We start from the raw sequence: 22,499 nt of genomic DNA, 5'->3' as shown, positions 1-22,499 counted from the left end.
GAGCAGAGACAAACTATTTGTGACACACACCAAAATAGAGAAACGATTTATTTCATCTGCAGCCGGACGCTCCGGGCAGCAGCACCCATCCCCAAGAAAGTGTTTGGAAAGCTCCCCCGGCAGTCTGGTGAGCCCAGAGGGGACACGGAGGCACGGCGAGGTGTCGGGAGCGGGGCCAGGACCAGAGCCACCAGACAAGGAAACATTGGAGGTAAAACCAGGGATGTGAGCCTGCAGGGCTCGCTGCGGATGAGCCGGGATGCCAGGCCACAGGGCAGCGCCAACTTTCACTTTTCAGTTTTCCTTTTCAGTTTTCCTTGTTTTTTACATCTTTCGGCACATCGCTGCCCGCCGGGGCCTCGTGGCTTTCATCCTGCTGGCGCTGGAAGTAGACCTGCACCTTGCTCAGGTTGTGGATTTTCTTTTCGGAGCCGTGCCGGTGAGCGTTGACCAGAGCACGCAGCTTCTGGAGACCTTGCCCGGGGTCGTGCCGGTGGCAGGACCACAGCTCGGAGAGGCCGACGTTGCAGGCGGCCAGCCTTTGGGCTGACGCCTTGTTGAGGAGCTTCTCCTCCAGCAGGGGCTGGAGGGAGGCCCAGCACTCCAGGCTGGCGTGGCTGAGGACCAGCCTGGGTTTCTTCAGCAGGTCGATGTCCAGCACCTCGCACAGGTCCTTCGCGGCCCTGGCGTTCTCCATGGCGCTGTGGTCACTGAGGTCCCGCCACAGGTAGGTGCTGGCCAAGTTCTTCAGCCTGTAGTTGTCCCTCTCGGGGACCTTCTCCTTTATCAGGGGCAGGACGTCCAGGAAGCCGTACACGGCGGAGCTGAACTCCTCTCTCTTGCCCAGGACCGTCAGAGCCTCCAGGAAGGTGGGAAGGGGCAGCGAGCAGAACCTGAACCCACCCAGGATGGGCTTGTGGACGGCGTGGAGGTGGCCAAGCAGACTCCTCAGGCCGACCTCGCAGACGCTGTTTTTGGCCATCAGGCTGGGCAAACATTTCACCGGCTGGATGAGGACTGGCAGTATCTGCTCCCCGTCGACCACTGCCATCTGGATGATCTCGTTTTCTGGAGAAGAAACAAGGGAAGAGAGTGAGGAGAAACGAAGGATAAGCAGAATTAGTCTTACTCGATGGGGAAATAAAACAGACTGGGCTGCTCTAACAGCCCTGACGGCAGCGGGGGGATGAGGGATCCATCCTTTTGTCCACCTCCACCCTCAGCTTCTGGATCAGCCCCACACCACGAATGTGAGGGCTCCTACAGCTCTTGGAGAGTGGACTAAGGAGAGGGGCTTAAGGCATCCCCAGTTAGGATCTTACTCAAAATCTTGACGTCAAAGAAGACCAGGGACCCTTGTCTCGTGTCCATTGTGTTCTGGAGGCGGATGGGGAAGCCCAGGTGCTCTTCGCTGGTGCTGTCATCAAGCATGTTACCGAGACCTTCCAGCAGGCTGGAGTCCTGGAGGAGCAAAAATTGGCTCTTATCAAATGTCTCAAGAAGAACTGGGGTTGCAGCTCTGGGCGCTGAAGTGTCCTGGAGGTTACCACAGCCCCGAAATGAATTCAAACTGCCTGCTGGAGCCCTTGGGGTGTAAGAAGCCCCTCCAGCTGGCCATGAAGCCTTGCCTCCTCCAGCACCCCAGACCAACGTGACGTGTCCATGGGGGGTGGCCTGCTTGGACCCATCCTAACTGGCTTTCTGCTCAAAGGTGGCAGAAAAGCTGGGGCTACCAAAGAGCTGAAGGGTTTTGAGAGAGGTATTTTGGTGCTCGGGAGTGAAGAGTTTCTTGCCAGGGGCTGTTGGGACGGCCCTGGGGGTCTGGAAGCACCAAGTGGTGCAGCCTCCGTGGCTTAGACAGCGAGCAACACACGGCTGAGCACGGAGAGCTGCACTCACCTTGGAGTCCTCATCCACGCTGTCCTCTTCAGCGCTTTCCAAGCTGGGATTATTGCTATCTGCTGGGGTAGGAAAGACATGCCCGTGAGTTCCGACAGATTCCCCCTCAAGCCACAGATAAAAAATACACCACGGTGGAAAATTCCACCCGTGGCTTCATTGCTCAGGACACCACGAGCCTCAGGCACACCGCTTACCCAAGCCGCAGAGCCCCCCGTTGGCACCCAGCATGCCTTCCAGCAGGTTGTCGTCCATGGCGAGTCTCAAAAAGCTGGTCCCAGGCTGCTCCTCGCAGCTCGGCCTCTGCGGCTCCTCCAGCATGTTCCATCCGTCGTCGTCCTCTTCAACCTTCATCACCTTCACTGGGGATGGCAGCGTGTTGGTGTTCTTGTCTGTCTTCCTCTTGGCAGGAGTGGAGGTAGAGGGGGCCTACGTGGGCAAAGCAGAGCCCGGTGAGCGTCCCCGCGTGCTCAGGGTGGATATTTTGGTCCTTGGTCAATGCAGAGGTCTGAGGGAAGGACTGAGGATCCCCAAGCCTTGCCACCTCTGGCCATTCGTTTGAACCCGAGGTAACGATCCCAAGGTAATGACCCCAAGGTAACGATCCCAAGGAAATGACCCCAAGGCAGGTGAGATGTGGTGTGAGTGCAGGTCCCACCACGCACCTTGCTTGGGTGAGCAAACATCTGCCCCTTATACCAGCCTGGGAATGTGATGGCTCCATGTGGGGACCAAAAGAAGGACGGAGGTGGGAGCAATGAGCAGGAGGTGGGAGGGTGGCAGATTGGTGCTTGGAGACGTGTGTGTATGGGGAGGGGGGTCCTGGGCTTCGGAAGGGCTTGGGGAGGGGGCGAGATGAAGCAGAGCAGAGGATTCCTATTTCGGGAGATGGAGAGCAGGCAGTGGTGGCAAGGGGCGTGAGCTGGAGAGCTGGCATGGCACAGGGAAGAAGCTTCTTCCTGGAAGTGTAATTAATGGCCGTTGGTGCCTCAGAGGCAATTTATGGCTGATGGTGCCGTGCTCCAGCTGGTTTCCCAGCCCCGCGTGTTGCCCAAAGCAAACTTTCGTCTTGCCCAGACAGGTTCTGCTGTGCCCAGCACCACGTCCCCATCACTGGCACCATGCTCCCCTGCCCAAGCCCCTCCCCAAATCCCCAGGGCAGGACCCCTCTGGGCTGTGCGTGGTGATGCTAGACCAGTCCCAGTCCGGGGGTGGGACTGGAAACCAGCAGAGAGCTCGCACCAGGGTGGCTCTGCAGCCCAGCTCCCCTTTCAAAGCAAAGCAGGCGGGGAAGCAGCAGCCAAATGCTTGAGCAAAGGTAGCCCCAGATGAAATCCCGGCACAACACGAGCAGAAAGCCTCACCTGGTGGGAGTCTTCCATGGCTGGAGCAGGGGCAGCTTCTGAAAGAACAAAAACACAGCGGGTTGAGAGCGAGCAGGGCTGGAGGTGCAGAAGGTGCAGGTGGCCACGGGGACGCTGGAGCTGTGGGTAACCACAAACCCCACCGGGAGATGCTGCAGAGGCCAAGTTCAAGCAGCGAGGCTGCAGGCTGGGTTGGAGCACTGCCTGCTCGCCCTGCTGCCCACCCTGCCATTAAACCCTTTCCCCCCTGGGTTTGCAGCTCGTGGAGGTGCCTGCACATGCTGGGAAGGGAAAAAGGCTGTCAGTAGCATCATGCAGGGAGAAGTTAACACGATTTGGCAGCTGGGGGCATGCCACCCCGCCGACCCCAGCCCGGTGTCCCCGAGGCTCCTGTGGCTTTGGCAGAAAGCTGCCGTGGTCCTACTCAAACCCCTGATGGAGAAGCGGGGCACGGTTTGGGTAGCCCCAAGCCCCTGGGCTCAGGAGGGTCCCTCCAGGCTGCAACACCAGCAAGAGACAAAAGTTCAGCCCAGGAGGACTTTATTGGCACAGCAAAGAGCTTGGTCCCTGGGGGGACACGCAGTGGGGCTTCCAAGCAGCCGCAGACCAGCGCAGGCATCTTGCCCGCAGCTCCCTCTTGCAGACGAGGCTCCGTGCACCCCTCCTTGCTCGGAGCATCATCATGGTGCCACGACAGCGATGTCACTTCTTCTTCCTCCTCTTCCCGGGGCTGCTGCTGGGCTTCCAGCCACGCTTGCCCCTACGGGGGCGCTCCCTGGGGGACACAGACCTCGGGGGGCTGGAGGGGGGCTCACGGGCAGGGGGAGATGCTGCAGGACCTGGGGCGGTCTCATCCCCCTGCAGGGCGCTGGAGGGGAACAGCTCCAGCAGGTCGGAGGGGAGCGTCGGCCAGTCCAGGTTTTGGGAGCCCTGCGAGGGGGTGGGCACGGCCAGGGGGCTGCAGCACGGCTGCAGAATTGTCCCCACGGTGGAGGCGAGGGCACCCAGGGAGTGGGACATGGACTGCACGCCCCGGGACAGGGCTGCCAGGTGCTTGTTGGACCTGCAGTGAGCCCGCAGCAAGCAGGAGGCGACCCGCAGGAGCTCGGCGACCTGCTGCGTGTGTGACCTGGCCCAGGAGCCGAAATCTTCCTGCGGGGAGGCCTGGGGGGTCCTGGGGAGAGGTGCGGTGTCCCCACGGGTCCCACGAGGTGATGCTGAGCCTTCCTCCGCTTCTTCATCCCTCTGCTCGAGGGACGTGTCCCCTCCCCGGCCGGGACGCATCTCCCCAGGAGGCTGAGGCAGGAGGCTGAGGCTTGGGGTGCTCTCATCTTCAGATGGGGTGTCCCAACGGGGAGCAGAGGTACCTGCTGTGGGGACCGGGGCTGAAGGGAGCAGGAGAGGGGCGTCAGGAGGTGCTGCCAGGCTGCTCTGGTGAGGGGAGCTGGAGGGGTGCTGCCTACCGTGGGGGGAGATGCAAGGAGCAGTGCGGGAGGCAGCTCATCCCCAGGAAACCGCAAGCTCCAGCCCTGGGGAGCTCAGCTGTGGAAGCCCACGGCTTGCCAAGGAGGACACAGCCCAGGTCTGAATGGCATCAGCCCTGACAGCAGCAAGGGGATGGAGCGGAAAACCCCACAAACGTCGCTTGCTCTCCCCCCATTTGCAGGAGGGATGCTGACGCCTCCTGACCGCTCCTGGCTCCATCTCTGCACACACCATGGATGCAATGGCCTCTGCCGTTCCCAAAGCACCACATCCCGCCTGGAGAACTTGGGGAACACCTGGGAAAACCCACCTGTGGCCAGCCCAGGTGTCCCTGGAAGCCCTTCACCCTCCCGGTCAGATATGCCATCCCAAGGCAGCAAACAGAGGGGGACTCACTGCCCCAGGTCGCCCTGAGCAGCCCACGTTGAGCAAGGCCAAGCGGGGTGGAGGCCGACAGGACCTGGGGACAGACGGGACACCTGCACGTGCCACAGCCCCATGAGGGTGCCAAGGTGACCCAGTCCTCCCCATGCCAGCCTCCCTGTGAGCCTCTGCTCCGTGTGCCACACATCCAGGTGCCACAAACCTCCCTTAGCCCATGGCACAGCCCGGTCCCAGCCCTCCCGCTACAACTGCATCCAGGGGACGGCAGCACGCCCCAAGAGCAAGAGTCCGTCAGGTCGCAGAAGGAGACTTGAAACCCAAGGAGAACACTGCCTCCTGCAGGGTTTTGACCTCCGGCCCCGCTTCCAACCTCCCCCCGGCCTCCGCACGTCCTCACCTGCGTGCCCCTCGACGCGCTCGGCCAGCGCCTGCAGCCTGGCGCGGCACTCGGCGAAGTCCCCGTGCTGCGCTCGGCCCCCGGCCGCCGCCGGCCGCAGCCGCTGCAGCTCCCGCAGCGCCTCCCTGACGAAGGGCTGCATGTCCATCACCTCCTGCTCCGTGGCGTACAGCCTCATCTTCTCCACCAGCCGCTCGCCCGCCTCCATCCGCCGCAGCACGCCCTCCACGCGCCGCAGCTCCCCCGCCAGCTCCCGCCGGCCCTGCTCCCGCCGCCGCTCCACCAGCCCCAGCAGCTCGTCCTCCTCGCGCCGCACCAGCCGCACCAGCTGCTCCACGCGCTGCCGGATCAGCTCCCGCGTCTCGCCGCTCGCCGCCTCCAGCCGGGCGGCCTCCTCCTGCAGCGCCGCGCGCGACGCCTCGAAGCCGCCCCGCCGGCGCGCCAGCTCCCGCCCGGCGGCCGCCAGCTCCTCCTGCCGCCGCTGGATCTCGGCGCCGATGTCGCAGTGCTGCCCGGCGTGCTGCGTGTCCAGCAGGGCGCAGATGCAGCACACCAGCTTCTCGCACTTCTTGCAGTAGATGCTGCGGGGCCAAGCGCAGGTGGAGCGGGGGGTTAGGGCACGGACCAGGGTGAAGAAGGGACTTTGCAAGAACTGCTCCATGAGGGTGTTTGAACATCATGCCCATAGACATCTGGGGGACTCCTTACCCCCAAAACGCCCCCAAGCTGGTCCAGCACCACCACCCACACCCTTTCCTCCTGCCCAAACCAGCTGCCTTCCTCCTGTGCTCCAGCAGCCTCGTCCCCTGTCCCATCACCACCTTCCCCACCAAACCTCCCCCCGGTCTCCAGAGCTCACCCTCCCACCCATCTCGGGGACCCGTTCCAACGGGGACAGCGGAGAGCCACCAACGAGCTTGGTGACATGAACCCAAGCACGCCAGACCTACCTTAGGGTCTGGTTCTTGTGGGTGGGGTTGGAGCAGGCCAAGCTGCTGGTCCTCTTGGCGCCCTCGAGGAAATCCTTCAGCGCCCCCGCCCTGATGTCCGTCACCTTCCTGGCCTCGTGGCTCTCCCGCTTGAGGTAGCGCTGGTGGGCCTCGAAGCAGGTGGTGCAGAGGAACTCCTCGCACTCGGAGCACCAGTACTCGCCCTCCTTCCTGCAGTTGTCGCAGAGCAGCTCGGCCCCGCCGACGATCCTGCGGTAGACGCGCAGCCTGGCCTGCAGGCTGGCGAACAGCACGTTGTCCACCTCGGGGATGCCGTTGGCCTGCGGGATGGCCTCCTGGCACACGGGGCACTGCCCCACCGGCTTGTTCTCGCTCAGGCAGCCCAGGCACAGGCTGTGCAGGCAGGTGAGGAGCTTCAGGCTGGGCGATTCCTGCCGGCAGCCCTCGCAGAGGACAAACTCGAAATCCTCCTCTTCCTCCTGCTGCTGCTGCTGCTGCTGCTGCTGCTTGGGGAGGGAGGAAGAGGGAAGAGGGAAGGCCACTGAGCGCTCTGCCAACTTCACAAACCACAGCTGGAGGAAGGAGGAGCGTGGTGCTTCCCGCTTCCCTCTGGCCGTGCCGCGAGGTTTGTGTGCAAGGGGACCCCACGGGGAGGAGGAGAGATGGGGTGGGGAGCAGGAAACCCAGCCTCCAGCCCCCAAACGCAGCCTCCAGCCCCCAAACGCAGCCTCCCACCCCCAAACCCAGCCTCCAGCCCCCAAACCCAGCCTCCAGCCCCCAAAACAGGTCCGTGGAGGCACACAATGAAACATCCTGGATCCTGCCAGGGCACAGCACTTCCCACCACCCCCAGCATCCCCCTCCCCAGCCTCCTTCCCCCCAGCCCAGCTCCCCTCTTGCCCCCTTCCCAGCCCTTCTGTCTCCCATCCTGGCCTCCCAGCAGAGGCTGACGTCCTCCCTCTCCTCGTTAGCCTCTCCACCCCGTGGCCTCCAGCATCCTCCCTTCCTCCCCATCCCCTGCAGCATCCCGACGTTGCCCAGGGGCTCACTTGGTCAGGGCTGGCCATGGTGGAGTGAGGGACCCCCAGCTCGCCACCGAGCCTCCCTTTGGCTTCTGCTCCTTCTGCTCCTTCTTTCTGCTCCTTCAGCCCACTTTCGATTTCTCCTGCGCTGGAACCAGGCTCCACCTTCGAGGTGGGCAGGCCGGCAGCGCAGAGCCCTCTGCTGATGGCTGGCAGGAAGGGCTCTGCCACCAAAGGGGCTTTTCCTGGGGGACAGGGGGCCTGGAGGGGACGTGGAGCTCTGCAGAGCATCTCCATGGCCCTCTTTGTCCCGGGGGGCGCTGTGCCCTGCTTCCCATCCGCCCCATCCAACATCCAGCGATGTGCTGGGAGCAGCCGCTGGCAGCTATGGGACTGCCACCAAGGTGGGGACACCACCAAGGAGGGGACCACCACCAACAGGGAACAACCTCCGAAGAGGGGATGACCCCCAAAGAGGGGATATTTGCCCGCCAGGTCCCCAAAATGTAGCCCAAGGAAGGAAGAATGAGGCCAATCGAGCCTTTAGCTGGACGGGGAGCCCCCTGCTCTGCTTGGTGCCACCCAGCCCCAAGCTTTGAGGAAGAGATTTAGCAGGTGGTTTGGTGTGAAATGTCTCAGTTTTTGATGTCACCAGTCAGCCTCGTCCTGTTGGTCCTGCAAATTGCTCTGGGGCTGGCTGAGGCTGCCCGGAGTCCGAAATGTTGGGTGCTGGAGGGGAGCTGAGCATCCCTGGAGAGACTCTTGGTAGGGCTTGGGGTGTTTGCGTGGTGAGATGGAGCCCGCGGCACCCCCACGCAGCACCATCCACGGGCATCAGCTCCCCTGGGGAAACTGAGGCACCGCGGGGTGCAGCAGGGTGGGCTGAGGAGCACAGCTGGCCCAAATCCTGCCCGCAGAATTCATCAGCTGCCCCCAGACCAGCTTTATTGTCCGCCCGGAGGTGATAGAAAGGAAGCTTACAAAATAAATAGATATCTGTGTACGCCTATATACAGTGCACACACCCCCCTGCGGACAGACCTCACGGCACGCATGCAAAGAAGCACGTCGAAGCACAATTAGCGCGGTCACTTAACACAGGGCCTGGCTGCCTCCAGGCTGGGCATTCCCCAAAACGCCCCCAAACTCAGCCCCAAACCCGGCTGCAACGTCCCCGAGCTGGGGCACCGACTGGTTCCTGCCCAGCAGCGTGGGGTGAGAACAAGGATAAGGGCTGGCAGCGGAGCTCACTGAGCGGGTGAAGCTTTTGCTGCCTCAGTTTCCCTGCTCGGGTCTTCTCCTGCCTCCTGCCAGCTCCCCGGGGAGGGCAGCAGGGCCTCCAGGGCACTCCCCCAAAACTTTGGGGTCCTGCTTTCCGCCCCAACCAAGACACGCGCGCGCCACCACGCTCTATCTGCGTTGCTTCATTGCCTTGAAGAGCTCCTCCAGCTTCAGGGCGAGGTGCAGGTCGCCCCTCACCTTCAGCCGCCCGCTCATGTAGGCGCTCAGGGGGCGCAGCTCGCCCAGGACCAGGTCCTGCAGGTCCTTCTCCGACAGCTCCAGGACGACGTCGGGGCTGCCCTGGGGGACGCCGCGGCCAGCTCGCCCGCTGCCTGCAGGGGGGAAGAAGCGGAGAGGTTTGGGATCCAGCCTTGCCTGCTGGCATTTTCCCCATCATTTCACAGGGACTGAGTCTGGGCCACGTGGCAGACAAGGGGCTGGCAGGGGGGATTTGGAGGCAGCAGTCATTGCTGAAGACAAATTTCTCCTGCACTGCTCCACTGATGTCCCGTTCCAGCGGTCGGCCTCCCAGCCCTGTCCTGCTTTGGCCGTGGCCACCAGAAAAACCACCGGTAGTGCCCGTGGGGGATGGATGAGGGGATGCCAGTGCGGCTGTGGTGCTCCCCACACGTGTCCCCCTTGGGGCCGGTGGCAGACAAGAGCCACCAGCCCCTGATCCATCCCACTCGGCCAGCCACGAGGAGACCTGGCTGCCGGTTTTCCACCGGTGCTCTCTTTCTGAAGGAAAACCCACATGTTTAACCCAAACCAGAGGCCACTTCGCACTTCCAAGGAGCACGAACCCCCTCGGGGAGGCTCCAGAAACCCTCCCAAATGCACCGCACGACCCCAAGGAGCGGCGACCTGAGGAGAGGTCGATGAAGTAGGAGCTGCGGGCGCCGCCGGGCAGGGCGATGTCCACCTGGAAGGACGCTCCCACCTGGCCCACCAGGGCCTCGCAGAGGACGGGCTCCACCGCTGCCAGCAGCTCGTCCGCGCTCGGCGTCCTCCGGGCGAGGTGGGGAGCGCCGGCAGGCTCCACCTCGCTCACCGTCTCCACGCTGTCTGCTGGGGGCAGAGGGGCACAGGAGGGGAAGTTCTGGGTGGCGAGCTTTGCTGGTCCCCAGGGAGCAGAGAAACCCATTTATCCGGAGGATTTCCAGCTCAGCGGGAGGAGGAGAACAGCCTTTTGCGCATTCCATTTCCCACCGAGTGGGTGGGAAATGTTCCCAAAAGGCTTTTCCCGGGCACAGATCGGTGTGGGGTTTCCGAGAAATGGGTCAGCGTGCTGCCTCCTCCTCCCGCCCCCGTTGGTTCCAGTTTCCCTACTCGTGCTGCTCCTCCCAGAGCCGAAACACCCAAAGAAATGGCACAGGCAGTCCATCAGCAACTGTGGGCTACAGCTTTTCAGTATTAGGAATAAGAAGGGGCCTGAAGAGACATGCCTATCCTCATACCTCCTGCCTGTCTTCGCCCTATGACTCAAAGCACACGGAGACAAAATCTCCCCATCGCTCCCCCAGCTTGCCCTCTGTTCCCTCCAGGCTCCCCGCACCCCATCCCAGCTCCCGCAGACCCTCTCCTCCTCTCCCCAGCCCCTTCTCATCACAACGGGGCACGCAGCGGGGACACCCCAAGGAAAAAAGAGGAGCTCCTGTCCTCCTCACCTGCCTCCGGGGCACTGGGCACGCTGCTGGCCAGCGCCAGGGTGGTGCCGAGGAGGTGGGCAGCCAGCTGCTGCGCGGTGCCGTCCAGCCCGGGCACTGGGGGCACGGCAGCCGGAGGTCCCGTGGGGGTCTCACGGGGGGGCTGCAGCACAGCCTCCATGGTCAGCTCCACGCGGTCCACCTCCAGGCCCCAGGACTTGGTCATGTCGTTGATGTCCAGCTGCAGAGTCGGGAAGAAGGGAAGGGAGCGGGGAGACCAGCTACGGCAGCATCCCGCGGCTCCTTTGTGCTCCTGCTACCCCTGGTTTTGGGCTCGGGGTGGTGGACCAGGCTTGCCAGGCCACCTCCTGCAGTCTGGCTGCTCTCACACGCAGCCCTGCTCCTCCAGGGGCTCTCCTGGCCCCAAGGAGCTGGGACGAGGACGGCTCTGGTGGGTTCTCTTTCCATGGCTCCCTCCCAGGCTGCTCCCCTGGTCACCACGGGCTGGCACAGGGCTCCACCAGACCACCCCAGAGACCCCAAAGTTGCCACCGTATCACTCCAACCCCCTTTTAGATCCTATTCTGTAGATGTTTAACCCAAAAGCTCTCGCCCTGGCCCATGGAGGGCAGCAGACACTGCCCTTCCACCCTGCTTCCTTCCCCCAAATCCTTTCCCATTGGCACCCCACGCGTTCCGACCCCATAAAACCCACAGGCTGCCCTCACCAGCAGCTGCTCCCCGATGCGCAGCCTCTCGGCGTGGATCTCCCGCAGGCTCTTCTTGCCCAGCGCCTTGGTCATGGCGTTCTGCGCCGTCATGCGCGTGGCCGCCACGAGGTCCTTCACCACCAGCACGGACAGCACCGGGTCCCACACGCGGAACTGGACGTCGGCACCCATGGAGATCACCGCCCCGTCCCTGGAGGTCAGCTGGGAGAAGGGACTCAGGATCTCTCCCCTTCCTCACCCCATAGCCCAGCCCGAGAGCCCGAGAGCCAGGAACCGGCTCTAGATCCCTTTAATAGGAGGGTGGTAAGGAACAAACCCAACCCAAACGGTGATATTTGGGCTGATCTGAATATCAAAGCCAGCTTCCAGCTGTTATCAGGAGACGTCAGAATAGGGGTTGATGTCTTGGAGATGTTCAACGTGCGTTGAACAAGGCGTGCAAGGTCAAGGGGAGCTTTCCAGCCCCAGGCAGGGGGATCCTGGGTGCGGATCCCCACGATTCCCCCCATGAGGGTGGAGAAAACGAACGCTGTGGGCAGCACGACGTGAAAACCCAGCCACTCCGGGGGGCTCGGGGGTGTCTGGAGGGCAGCTCACCTTGCAGGGGGGCACGTTGAAGGCCCTGGTCCTCAGGTCCACGCGCTGCCAGTGGTCGATGAAGGGCAGCAGCAGGACCACGCCGGGTCCCTGCGGCGCCCGGATGCGGCCCAGGCGGAAAATGATCATTCGCTCGTAGGTGGGCACGATCTGGGAAGGGAAAACGTGGGCCAGGGCAAAAGGACAACCCCGGGCCGTGCCGGGAGCTAGTTGTGCACCCCGCAGGGGATGGGTCGCTGCCACGCTCCTTACCTTCAAGGAGAACCAGCCCGAGATGGGGAAGGTGACGACCATCAGCAGGAAGACCAGGGAGGTGATGATGCCGTGGCAGATCCAGGACAGCCAGCCCTGGGAGGACTCTGGGGGGGGGCAGCAGGGGATGTGCACCCACTCCCACACCCCCTTCCCCACCAGCACGCCCCAACCGTGCCTCTCCCCATGCCCCAGGGGAGGCAGCAGCGTGAGGGCAGCCAGCCAGAGCGACACCCTACAGAGAAACCCCAATATACGGGAAGGCAGCACCTCCCCTCTAAGCTCACCTGCACCATTCCCAACCGGTGCCAGGGGGTCCTGCTTGGCCCCAAAGGAGAAGAAGCCCTTCTGAGCACCGTAGAGCCCGATGCTGGACTGCTGGAAGCGGTCGAAGTCCCCCAGGGGCAGAGCCTGGTACCCCGAGCGGCTGAACATCGCGCAGCGGGGCGGAGAGGCAGCGAGAAAAACAAACCAGAAACCCCAAACACCAGCCCTGCTGCCGCGCCGGAGGGCGCCTGCTCAAATAAAGCAATTTTCACCGTGTTTTCCTAGCCGGGGCCCCAGCTGGGCTGGGGGCCAGGGACTTGCCATCTTCCCGGCGACCCCCAGGCCGCGGCGAGGATGAGGATGCTGGCGGCGAGGAAGGAGGGAGCTGCCGGCGCTTCCTGGTCCGCACGTCATGTGGCTGCTGACGGCACCGCACCGAAAGGCTCCGGGCTGGGTGAGCTTTTCCGGGGGGCCCTGCTCGGGATCTGCTCCGGCAGCCGCGGGGAGGAGCGGGTCCTCCACCGAGCTCACGCCTCGGGGGGCTGCAGAGGGTCCCCCGGCCCCGCAGGGAGCCCTGACCCTATAAAAACGGAGCAGAGGGATTTTTCCCAGCAGCTCCTGCTCCGGCGCGGCCTTCCCATGCCGCCCAAACGCCGCTCCTCCAGCTCGGCAGCCGGCAAAGGGAGGTGGGGACCCCGCGGAGAGAGGCGCTGAGAGCGACGGGGGCGCTTTTAAGCCCCCCTGGCTGAATTGGGGCCGGGGGTGCAGCCCTAAAGGCGGCAGCAGCCAGACAGGCGCAGGGATCCTACAAAGCAGCTGAGCCCTCCGATCCCATAGTGCCGGCATCCCCCAGGTACCAACATCCCCCATAACAGCACCCCCTGGGTACCAGCGTCCCCCAAACCTGCACCCCCCGTAACAACACCCCCCCTACACCCGGCATTTCCCCCAAAACCAGCACCCCAAAGTGCGGTGCGGGGCTGGGGGGTTGGTGGGGGCGTGTGGCCATGTGTGGGTGGGATAGGGGGGACCCCATGCATGACCCCACTGTCTCCCCCAGCAGCCTGCCCCTTGGCACCGTGCCCCCCTCCCGCCATCCTTCCTTCCTCCCCCAGCTCCTCCTCCTCCTCCCCCGGCTGCCCGGAGAAACGAAAGTTTGAGCCCTCAGCCGGCCCCCCCGCGCCACCCGCATGCCCGGCAGCACCGAAACCCCCCGGCCCTCCGGGACCCCCGATGGTAAGTGGGTGTCTGGAGGGGTCCTCGCTGCTTTGCAGGGGGCCAAAGGGCTGGGGGGGCACAGTGGGGACCCCCCATGCAAAGGGAGCTGCAGGCACTGGGGGGAAAGGGGGGGGCACAACCGGGGTGCTAGACGGCTCCGTGGGGTGGGAAAAGGGGTAAAGGGTGGGGGGGAATACAGGGGGGAGCACCCTGCTTTATTATGGGGCTCACTGGTGGGCTGGGGAGGGCTGTAGGGGACTTTTAGGGACAGGGCTGGTTGGCACAAAGAGGTTCAACCCACCCCCCCACCGCCAATTCCCCTCCGATTTCCAAAAACTGGAGAAGCAAAAGTGAAAGAAAAATGGCTCTGAGCACATGATCGGATCTTCCCATCTCCAAATTCCTGCCTGACCCCCCCTGCTCCTCTCCCCTTGCAGTCGGCCCCGCTGCCTCCACGGAGCCTTCTGCCCCCATGGAGCCGGCACCCCCCCGGCCACAAGAGGAAGAGGAGGATTTCCAGTTCGTCCTCTGCGAGGGCTGCCGGCAGGAATCGCCCAGCCTGAAGCTCCTCACCTGCCTGCACAGCCTGTGCCTGGGCTGCCTGAGCGAGAACAAGCCGGTGGGGCAGTGCCCCGTGTGCCAGGAGGCCATCCCGCAGGCCAACGGCATCCCCGAGGTGGACAACGTGCTGTTCGCCAGCCTGCAGGCCAGGCTGCGCGTCTACCGCAGGATCGTCGGCGGGGTGCTGAGCTGCAGCCGCTGCCGCAGGGAGCCGGCGGCCGTCTGGTGCTCCGAGTGCGAGGAGTTCCTGTGCCCCGGCTGCTTTGAGGACCACCAGTGGTTCTTCAAGAAGAGGAGCCACGAGGCCAGGAAGGTGGAGGAGCTGCGGGCCGAGTCGGCGCATCGCTTCCTGGAGGGCACCAAGAAGTCCTGCACCCTCTTCTGCTCCAGTCACGGCCACACCGAGCAGGGCCACATCACCAGGTCAGCGTGGGGACGTGTCCCCGGGGCTGTCCCCAAGCCGGGGGGCTCGGGGCTGCACCAGGCTGCAGGGCTGGGACCACGCTTGGGGCTTGGGGGGGACCCGAAAGCTCACCCAGTCCCTGGAGAGATTGGGAGGGACCCCAAGGCTCACCCCGGTGTGCCACCTCCTGGAGCAGGCTGCCCAAAGCCCCCTCCGACTTTCCGGTGATGGGGCACACCCAGCTTCTGCGGGCAACCTTTGGAGAGCCTTTGGGTCCGTTGTAACACCCCAGAGCCGCAGCAGGGTGCGGCGTGGGGTGCCCAAAGCATCCCCCACCTCGTGCCTCAGTTTCCCCTCTGGCTAAAACCCCGCTGAGCACCCCCGGCTGAAGCTCGCTCCCTCCCCTGGCAGCATCTACTGCAAGAAGTGCGAGAAGCCGCTGTGCTGCTCGTGCGCCCTGCTGGACGCCCAGCACTCGCCTTTCTACTGCGACATCCGCGCCGAGATCCAGCGGCGGCAGGAGGAGCTGGCGGCCGCCGGGCGGGAGCTGGCGCGCCGGCGGGGCGGCTTCGAGGCGTCGCGCGCGGCGCTGCAGGAGGAGGCCGCCCGGCTGGAGGCGGCGAGCGGCGAGACGCGGGAGCTGATCCGGCAGCGCGTGGAGCAGCTGGTGCGGCTGGTGCGGCGCGAGGAGGACGAGCTGCTGGGGCTGGTGGAGCGGCGGCGGGAGCAGGGCCGGCGGGAGCTGGCGGGGGAGCTGCGGCGCGTGGAGGGCGTGCTGCGGCGGATGGAGGCGGGCGAGCGGCTGGTGGAGAAGATGAGGCTGTACGCCACGGAGCAGGAGGTGATGGACATGCAGCCCTTCGTCAGGGAGGCGCTGCGGGAGCTGCAGCGGCTGCGGCCGGCGGCGGCCGGGGGCCGAGCGCAGCACGGGGACTTCGCCGAGTGCCGCGCCAGGCTGCAGGCGCTGGCCGAGCGCGTCGAGGGGCACGCAGGTGAGGATTTAGTGCCAGGGATGGAAGCAGACGGTTGTCGCCCGCCTCTCTGCCCAAAGGCACTCTTGCAGGGCGCTCGGCCGTCCCACAGGGAAGGTTGGGGGGCAGAGCTGCGGCCTCTGGGCTGGTGCTGCAGGGGCCGTGCCGCAGCGCTGCTCGCTCTGTTGCAGGTACCTCTTCCCAGGCTGTCCCCGTGGTGGAGGTGGCCCTGGAGAACGACCAGGTGAGACAGCCATGGCTCATCCCAGAGCCACCTGGGGAGGGCTTCTGCGTCAGCCAGGGCTTGCCACCTCTACCTTTGCAAGCCTTCCCCATCCTATATCCCCCATTTCTTAGCCAACAAGAAAAAAAAACACAGGGATTTCCCCCATGAAGCTGCTTTGTCACTGTCACAGTCACTCCCCTGTCCCCAGCCAGCAGTGCCTGTCCCTGACCCTGCAAACAAGCAGCTCCAGCACAAGCCTTGGCCACGCTGTGCCTCAGTTTCCCCCCCCCCACTCAGGCCCACCCCAGTCCCGCAGAGAGCTGTGTGCCCCCCAGGCCCCCTAACCACTGCTCCTCGCTCTCTTTGCAGCAAGAGGAGCCCGCCCAGCGTGGGAGCCCAGGCATCGTGCCCACCTTCACCATCAGCCTCGGGGACATGCAGGTGAGCATAGTGAGGAGCACCCCGGGGGAATAGGACCCTCTGGGGACCCAGTGGGGCCACCCCGGCACCCCGCATCCCCCCTGCTCTGTCCCCTGCAGCTCCCCGCTGCCACCGCACGGTGCAAGCGCTGGCGGCCCCAGGTGGAAAGGGGCAGCCAGGTGTCACCCAAGATGCTGAAGCTGGAGCACAACGCCACGGCGGACCCCAGTGAGCCCAGTTCAACCCAGCGGGACAGCAGAGGGGAGCCCAGCACCTCCGCAACCAGCCACAACTGCAGCAGCGTCCCCAAGGCTGGCAGGAGCTGCACTGATGATGCAGGTGGGAAGCAGGGATGGAGTCCCCCACCCCAAATTTATGGGGGTTTCCCTCTTTTTTCTCAGCCTCTGGGCACCCCGGTGTACTCAGGGCCTTGGCCAAACCCCACTGGGGCAGAGAAGGGGAAGCAGAACCCCATGGGGTGGGGATGGGCACAGCCCCGTGTCCTGCCTTCAACATCCAAAAACCAAGCCCGGGGCATGGCACGGGCAAGTAATTAGACTAATTAGGAGCTCTGGCTGCCTGGATTCACCCCCCCAAAGCTTCAGCCCCATCCCGTTCCTCCTGCAGAAGACAACAGCATCATCATCAGCTCGGAGGACAGCGAGGAGGACACGGTGGTGAGCGTGACGCCGGACCTGCCTCCCTGCTGAGCCACCACCGTCCCCGCGTCCTCCTGCCCACGCTAAGGACCAGACCGCCTCTCCTCATCCCCTCTGAAGCAGCCAGGGTCACCTCCCCGCTCTGGGAGGCAGCAAAGCCCACTTGGATTCGCTTGGAGGTCGGGTCCCACGTGGCAACATCCCCAAATTGACCCTACGGGGCATCCCGATGGCCTCTTCCTTCCCGTGGCAAACCAGCTCTGGGCAGAGGGACAGCTGTCTGGCTTGGACTCTTCCCCAGGAAAGAATTAAAGGATTAAATGATTTGGGAGCCTGAAACCATCCTTGATATCACCCCCAGCAGTTCTTCACCAGGGGTCACGGAGTCCCCAGGAGGGGCAGATATGGGGATGGAGGGTGGGGATGGAGGATGGGGATGGAGGGTAGCAACTCATTTATTTTTTTTCCCCCTAAGCTTCAGACAACACAACCCTCACCCCACTGCAGGGAGAGCTGCCCAGACCCCCACTCCCGTAATGCTGCTTTCCCTAGGAGATTTGTGCCGTAGCCCCTTCGCCGCCCCGTGCCGAGGGGATTAGCGCAGGCTTCCCTGGGAAGGTCATCCGCAGCACAAAACCCATTTTTATACAAAAATCATGTTTTTAAGTTGAATGTAGCACCCCCTCCCCCATGCAGGGGTTGTTAGATGGGCCATGGGATCCCTGCCAGGATCTCCCCACCACCAGCATTGGCAGGGGGGCCCTTTGGAAATGGATTTGGGGCCAGGGGTGGGTTTGCAGAGCTGGCTGAATGAGGGGTTCCCAGCCTTTTTTATTTTTTCTTTTGTATGAGTTAATCGTGCAGAAACTCTTATTATTCTTCAATAAAGCTGTTTCCAGACCAAATCCCAGCCTGCTGCTGACTTCCTGATTCATTTCCCTTAGCTTTTTTCCTTGCTTTTCTAATTCACCTTTAACAGGGGAAAAAAAGTGGGGCAAAAAATCCCTCCCTGGACCCCATCCCCACACCCTGCTGCTCGGAGACCCATCTCCCCCCGCTGGGAGCACTTGGATTTGCTCCCATGCTCGTATATGTTCACCTGGCCATGTCTCCAGTGCTCCAGGTGGGGATATTTTGGAAATTACCCCAGTGAGGGGGCAGAGAGGCAGCGTGCAGGGAGCCACGTGCGTGGCACAGGACTGTCCCTGGGGGAAAGGGAACAAAATCAAGGTTGGAGCCTCCTGAGTGCGTCGCCCTTCCCGTGGGGAACCTGGCACCGGGGGTGTCCACCTCGTGCAGGGCTGGGATTTGAGCCTGGAGCCACCAAGCCTCCTCCTGGGCCCGTTCAGTCCCCTTTTCCCCCAGAGGCCAAGCAGACCTTTAGGTCCTTTGGCACCACAAAGTGTCTCAGCCACACTGACACCCCAAATTTAGGCACCAGCTGCACCCACACGAGGCTCGCAGGAAGGGACGAGCCCCCAGCTGTGTCCCTCTGGCCATCGCCTGGCTCCCCCCCATGCTCAGGACCAGCAGCAGTTGGGGCTCTGCTCTTTCTCACCTGCTCCTGGGTTTTGGGCTCTCAGTGTGGGTCCCCCCACCCCATCCCAGGAAGGGGAAATAGGTGAAGGAGCTGGAGGAGGCCTGAGGACAGCGGGGGGGAGCTGAGCTGCCCTGGGCGCAGGCACCCGGGGGCAATGAGGACCTCCTGCAGCCCCCGCACCGAGCTGCTCCAGCACCTTGGTGCCACCATCTCCAACATCTTGTGTGTTCAACTGCTCCTGCAAGCCCCGTCCCCTCTTTGCCCCCACCATAAAAGCGCTCAGGGCTCTGGGGCAGCCCCAGGGGGGACGAGCCACTCCATCAGAGCCACTAAAATCCTCGTGAAATAAAGGATGCCGGACAGCGAGCTGTCTCTGCCCTTCCTTTTCCTTTTCCCCTAGGGGTACTGGGGACACGCAGGGCTCTCCAGCGGTGTCACCCAGCCCGTGCGCGACACGCAGTGCGCCACAGCCACCGCCAGGTGTCCCCTTTGGATAGCCACACGCACACCCCGATCACTGCTTTTTGCACAAGCGTGTGCAGGCACCCACGCGTGCACCATCTCACCACCCCTCGGCAACCCTCCCGGAGCCCCCTCAGGCTCCTGCTGAGGAGCTGGCACCTCCCGTGCCCCGGGGATTCTCCGCGGTCTAATCCGGGGTTGTGCGCGGGGAGCAGGCGCTTGGCTACAAGGGGCGCTGGCCCCATCTGTTTGCTGTCACTTGGCCTCATCAAAGTCCTGTAAAACAATAGCGAAGTCAGCGGGCTGCGGGGGCCAGATTAGCCGTCTCGTTGCCCTGAGCTGCCATAAACCCCATCCAGGCGGCGAGGAAAGGGCTCCGGCGGTGTTGGTCGCGGCAAGCCCGGCCCTGGAGGAAGGGGCTGCAGCTGGGGTACCCCAGTAGGGAGGGGGCTCCCTCCTCCAGCAGGGCTTTCTGTGCACGGCCAGGTCTGTGCGGGCTGGGGGAGTCACTAACAGCAGCAGCAGCCTCCCCACGGCAGCCCTGGGGGCCGCAGAGACCCCAGCAGGGTGTGGGGATAAGCTCCTCACGATACGTTCCCAAATTTCTGAGCCATTCCCCAACTTAGCCTTTTTTTTTGCAGAGGTGCTTTCTTTACAAGCTGGCACCCAGAAGAGACGGACTTCAGGCACTGGCAGACCCAGGGTGAAGAGACGACAGCAAAAACCCTTCCTGCAGGGGTAGAAACATCCTGATGTGGAGATCCCAAACCCCTCCTGGGCCTCCCACCCAGATCCCCCTTCAAGGCCAAAGTACTAAGAAGAAAGATTTTTATTTTTTTTTTTCCTGAAGAGTAATAAATAACTCCCCAGAATTAAGCGAACCTCCTGAAATGATATATAATACGCTGCTTGCCTGATTGGCTGTTATTAATAATGCATTGCTCAATCTAAACCATTCATAAAATGACTCCCTGCTAGCCCTTAGCAAAGTGCTTTGGGACTGGCAGGGAAAAAAAAAAAAAAAAAAAAAAAAAGGCAAGAAGGAGCAGCATAAATCCTTTCTGTTTATGAAAATGGATTTCTTCCCCCAACACTCATGCAAAACTAATTAGAGCCAAAGGGCCAGTTGCTCTGCATTTGATTACAGCCTGCAGGATCACTCAGGTTGGATGGCCTGGGTGGGGGGAGATGCGAGGCAGGGGAGGATGTGCCCCGGTGAGCCTGAGCATGGTTAGCTGGGTTATATTCCTAATAAAAACAGCTATTTGCTAACATCCAAGCAGGTTTGGATCCCAGGGTCGAGAGCAAGGATTGGGCAGTGAGGATTGTTAAATATTTGGAGGAAAGCTGAGGAAAGAACCCCACAACCTCCAGCCAGGCCCTGTCCCCAGGATGCTCCTGGCGCCGCGACCTGATGCACTCACCTGGTCTTGGAGGAGATGGGATGAAGCTGGAGAACCCAGGAGGCCCTACCTGGAGGCTTGCTTCTCTCCTCCTTAAAGATCCAAGCCCCCTACCCAGCGTGGTGGAGAGGGCTGCTCCCCCAGGTGCTTCCAGGCTGCAGGTGGACATCCAGGGGTGGAAACCAGTAAGTCCCCACTGACCTCAGGGGGTCCTCCAGCCAGGGGCAGCACCAGCAGAGGGTCTGGCCCTCAGCTGAGCTTCTGCACATTTAGGGGCTGCAAAAAATTAGGATGCCTGGGGCTGAGGTGTGGTGTGGGCAGGCTGATGGCTCTGCAGCCTGCTCAGTCACCCATCCATCCATGGACCCATCCATGCACTTCTCCATCCATCCATGCCCCCATCCATGCGCCCATCCCCGTCTCCATCCTCTGCTGTCCTCTCTTGGACCTTTCCCTCTCCCCAGGAGGCTGCCACAAAGCGCTGCTCTTACTCCCGTGGCTCTGCCCATGGGAAGCAGAGGCACAACTGGCCTCACAACCCCCCCCACGCTGAGCCTGGTGAGGGTGGAACCCACGCCACGTGCTCGAGGCTGTGATGCCCTCCGCAGGGTCCTGGGGAAGGTTTGGTCCACGGCAGCAGGAGGAGGGATGCACCATGCACCCCGTCACACGCAGCCTGTCCTCTGACCCATTTCTAGCACAACGCACAGCCTCCGATGCTCCCGAAAAGCGGCCAGGAGAAGCGCTGCCACCAGATCTAGGACACCTGGGTTTCTTCCTCGTGCATGATGAATGAAGGCATCTCGGGGAGGGCTCAGCAAGGCACAACAGCGAGCAGCCGAGCCAGAAAGCAAGCGGCGTCTTTGTGCTGGCCGCGTCCTTGTGGCATTTTAACCTACTTTCCTGCTCCTGAAAGCAGCGTTCCAGCCTTGCAGCCCTGAACCCCTACCCATTGAGGATCCGTCCCACAGCCCCACAGCACGGGGTGGGACACGGGTTTGCATCCGTCCCTTCTGGAGGTGCTGAGCCCCCCGGGGTGCTGCCCCGCCGGCTGCAGGACTCCCCTCCACAGGGCTCGGGAGCAGCTGACAGCCCGTGGGCGTTGAGCGAGTGAGCAGAACGGGAAAAAATGCCTGTAAAACCCTGCGATGCCGTAATTCCCCGAGCTGCAGCTTGCTAGTGCCGGGGAGAGTGTCACGGTGAGGGTGAGGGCATGCTTGGGCTAACAGCCAGCGGCGGGGATGGGAAGGCGGTGAGTCACGTCTCGGCCCCGCCACAGCCCAAGATGCTGAAGATGTTGAGCTCACAGATGCTGAAGATGTTGAGCTCACCGCCACTCAAACCCAGCCCTTCCCCTCGGCCAGCGGCTCGGCTCCCTCGCTGCCCCCAAATCCGGCCGGCTGCGGTGACACCAACCCCACCGTCAGCCCCAGGAGCCGCCGTGCGTATGGCACAAGCTGCGTTTCTCTTTCTGAAAGCAGATTTTGGGGTCCTCCTGCGTAGCAGTAAGGAAAACGAGTAGTGGGGAGCATCTCTTCCAGCGAAGCTAGGTGGGGGTGTCGATGGGACTGAGGCAAGACTGCTGTGATGGGACACATGGGGCTGGCACTTTGGGGGTCTGGAGCCCTGTGAGGGCAGCGGTGCCTGAGGGTCAGGCTTGGTTCCCCTGTGCCCCTCCATCCACCGCCTCTGCTCCCCCCAGGGGAACATCCCCATCCCCATGGCTTTGGCAGACCCACGGTGCTGAGCTCAAGGGAGAGAGGACCAGGATTTTGCTTGTGAGCAAGCTGGGGGGGGGGTGGCAAGACCCTACAGAGGGGCAGCCTGGACCCCAAGATCCAGGGGGCACTGGGAGGACTGGACTGAGCCATCCGGGACCAGGAACCCCCAGCAGAGCCCCTGGAGAGGCGGAGAGGGAGGGATGGAGGATGGAGGGAGGGATGGAGGGAGGCAGGAATCGATCCCACTAACAAAATCAATTATTTATCGTGTTTCTCACGGAGGGGCAGGGCCGGGAGAAGAGACCCCCACGTCGGGGGGGAGCTGCCCACCTGCAGGTTTCACGCTCTCCCCACCCACTCGCCCGGCTGCAGGAGGGAACCGCCCGCCATGGGACGGGCTGGGGGGGCTGACAGCCCCTTAGGGGGGGCGGCCAGGATGGGAAAATCCCCCCGGCCCCCCAGCACCGGAGCCCGTGCAGGAGCGGTCCCCGAAGGGCCGAGGCGCCCCCGCTCCGTGCCGTGTCCCGACGGGGGGGGCTGGGAGGGGGGGACCCCGACGGCAAAGGGGGGAGCCGGGGGTGGGGGTCCGCATCCCGGCTGCCTCCGTGTGCGGTTGGGTTGTGGGGGGGGCTCGGCTCGC

At 63.2% G+C, this 22,499-nt stretch overlaps 3 protein-coding genes across 9 annotated transcripts; 1 reads left to right on the top strand and 2 right to left on the bottom strand.

Moving 5' to 3' along the window:
• Positions 1 to 31: 31 nt before the first annotated feature.
• On the bottom strand, positions 32 to 7,672 carry LOC311442712 (protein PML-like). 4 transcript variants are annotated; one of them, XM_084532239.1, is made up of 8 exons: positions 7,529 to 7,672; positions 6,480 to 6,979; positions 5,530 to 6,110; positions 3,264 to 3,301; positions 2,097 to 2,328; positions 1,900 to 1,961; positions 1,323 to 1,461; positions 32 to 1,068 (listed from the first exon to the last, which is right to left on the bottom strand). In XM_084532239.1, the coding sequence occupies exons 1-8, from the start codon at positions 7,544 to 7,546 to the stop codon at positions 308 to 310; spliced, it is 2,331 nt and encodes a 776-aa protein (XP_084388365.1). In that variant the 5' UTR covers positions 7,547 to 7,672; the 3' UTR covers positions 32 to 307. The 4 variants fall into 4 exon arrangements, with proteins under 4 accessions (XP_084388365.1, XP_084388367.1, XP_084388366.1 ...); XM_084532241.1 differs by having other exon boundaries at positions 1,900 to 1,958; XM_084532240.1 differs by having other exon boundaries at positions 6,480 to 6,976.
• Positions 7,673 to 8,424: 752 nt separating this feature from the next.
• STOML1 (stomatin like 1) lies at positions 8,425 to 12,456 on the bottom strand. Of its 2 annotated transcripts, none has more exons than XM_084532237.1 (7): positions 12,296 to 12,456; positions 12,009 to 12,115; positions 11,757 to 11,906; positions 11,157 to 11,360; positions 10,450 to 10,669; positions 9,647 to 9,850; positions 8,425 to 9,114 (listed from the first exon to the last, which is right to left on the bottom strand). In XM_084532237.1, the coding sequence occupies exons 1-7, from the start codon at positions 12,441 to 12,443 to the stop codon at positions 8,912 to 8,914; spliced, it is 1,236 nt and encodes a 411-aa protein (XP_084388363.1). In that variant the 5' UTR covers positions 12,444 to 12,456; the 3' UTR covers positions 8,425 to 8,911. The 2 variants fall into 2 exon arrangements, with proteins under 2 accessions (XP_084388363.1, XP_084388364.1); XM_084532238.1 differs by having other exon boundaries at positions 9,647 to 9,847.
• A 155-nt stretch (positions 12,457 to 12,611) lies between these two features.
• On the top strand, positions 12,612 to 17,638 carry PML (PML nuclear body scaffold). 3 transcript variants are annotated; one of them, XM_084532235.1, is made up of 8 exons: positions 12,612 to 12,729; positions 13,391 to 13,511; positions 13,931 to 14,477; positions 14,869 to 15,449; positions 15,620 to 15,672; positions 16,024 to 16,095; positions 16,194 to 16,413; positions 16,702 to 17,638. In XM_084532235.1, the coding sequence occupies exons 2-8, from the start codon at positions 13,466 to 13,468 to the stop codon at positions 16,782 to 16,784; spliced, it is 1,602 nt and encodes a 533-aa protein (XP_084388361.1). In that variant the 5' UTR covers positions 12,612 to 12,729; positions 13,391 to 13,465; the 3' UTR covers positions 16,785 to 17,638. The 3 variants fall into 3 exon arrangements, with proteins under 3 accessions (XP_084388361.1, XP_084388360.1, XP_084388362.1); XM_084532234.1 differs by lacking the exon at positions 12,612 to 12,729 and adding an exon at positions 12,988 to 13,128; XM_084532236.1 differs by lacking the exons at positions 12,612 to 12,729; positions 13,391 to 13,511 and adding an exon at positions 13,033 to 13,128.
• The last annotated feature ends 4,861 nt before the right edge of the window (positions 17,639 to 22,499 follow it).

This window comes from Aythya ferina (genome assembly GCF_964211825.1).
Source record: "Aythya ferina genome assembly, chromosome: 11".
In the NCBI taxonomy this organism is placed as follows: Eukaryota; Metazoa; Chordata; class Aves; order Anseriformes; family Anatidae; genus Aythya; species Aythya ferina.
The sequence above is the reverse complement of the archived record's forward strand: the minus strand, read 5'-3'. Positions and strand labels throughout refer to the sequence as shown.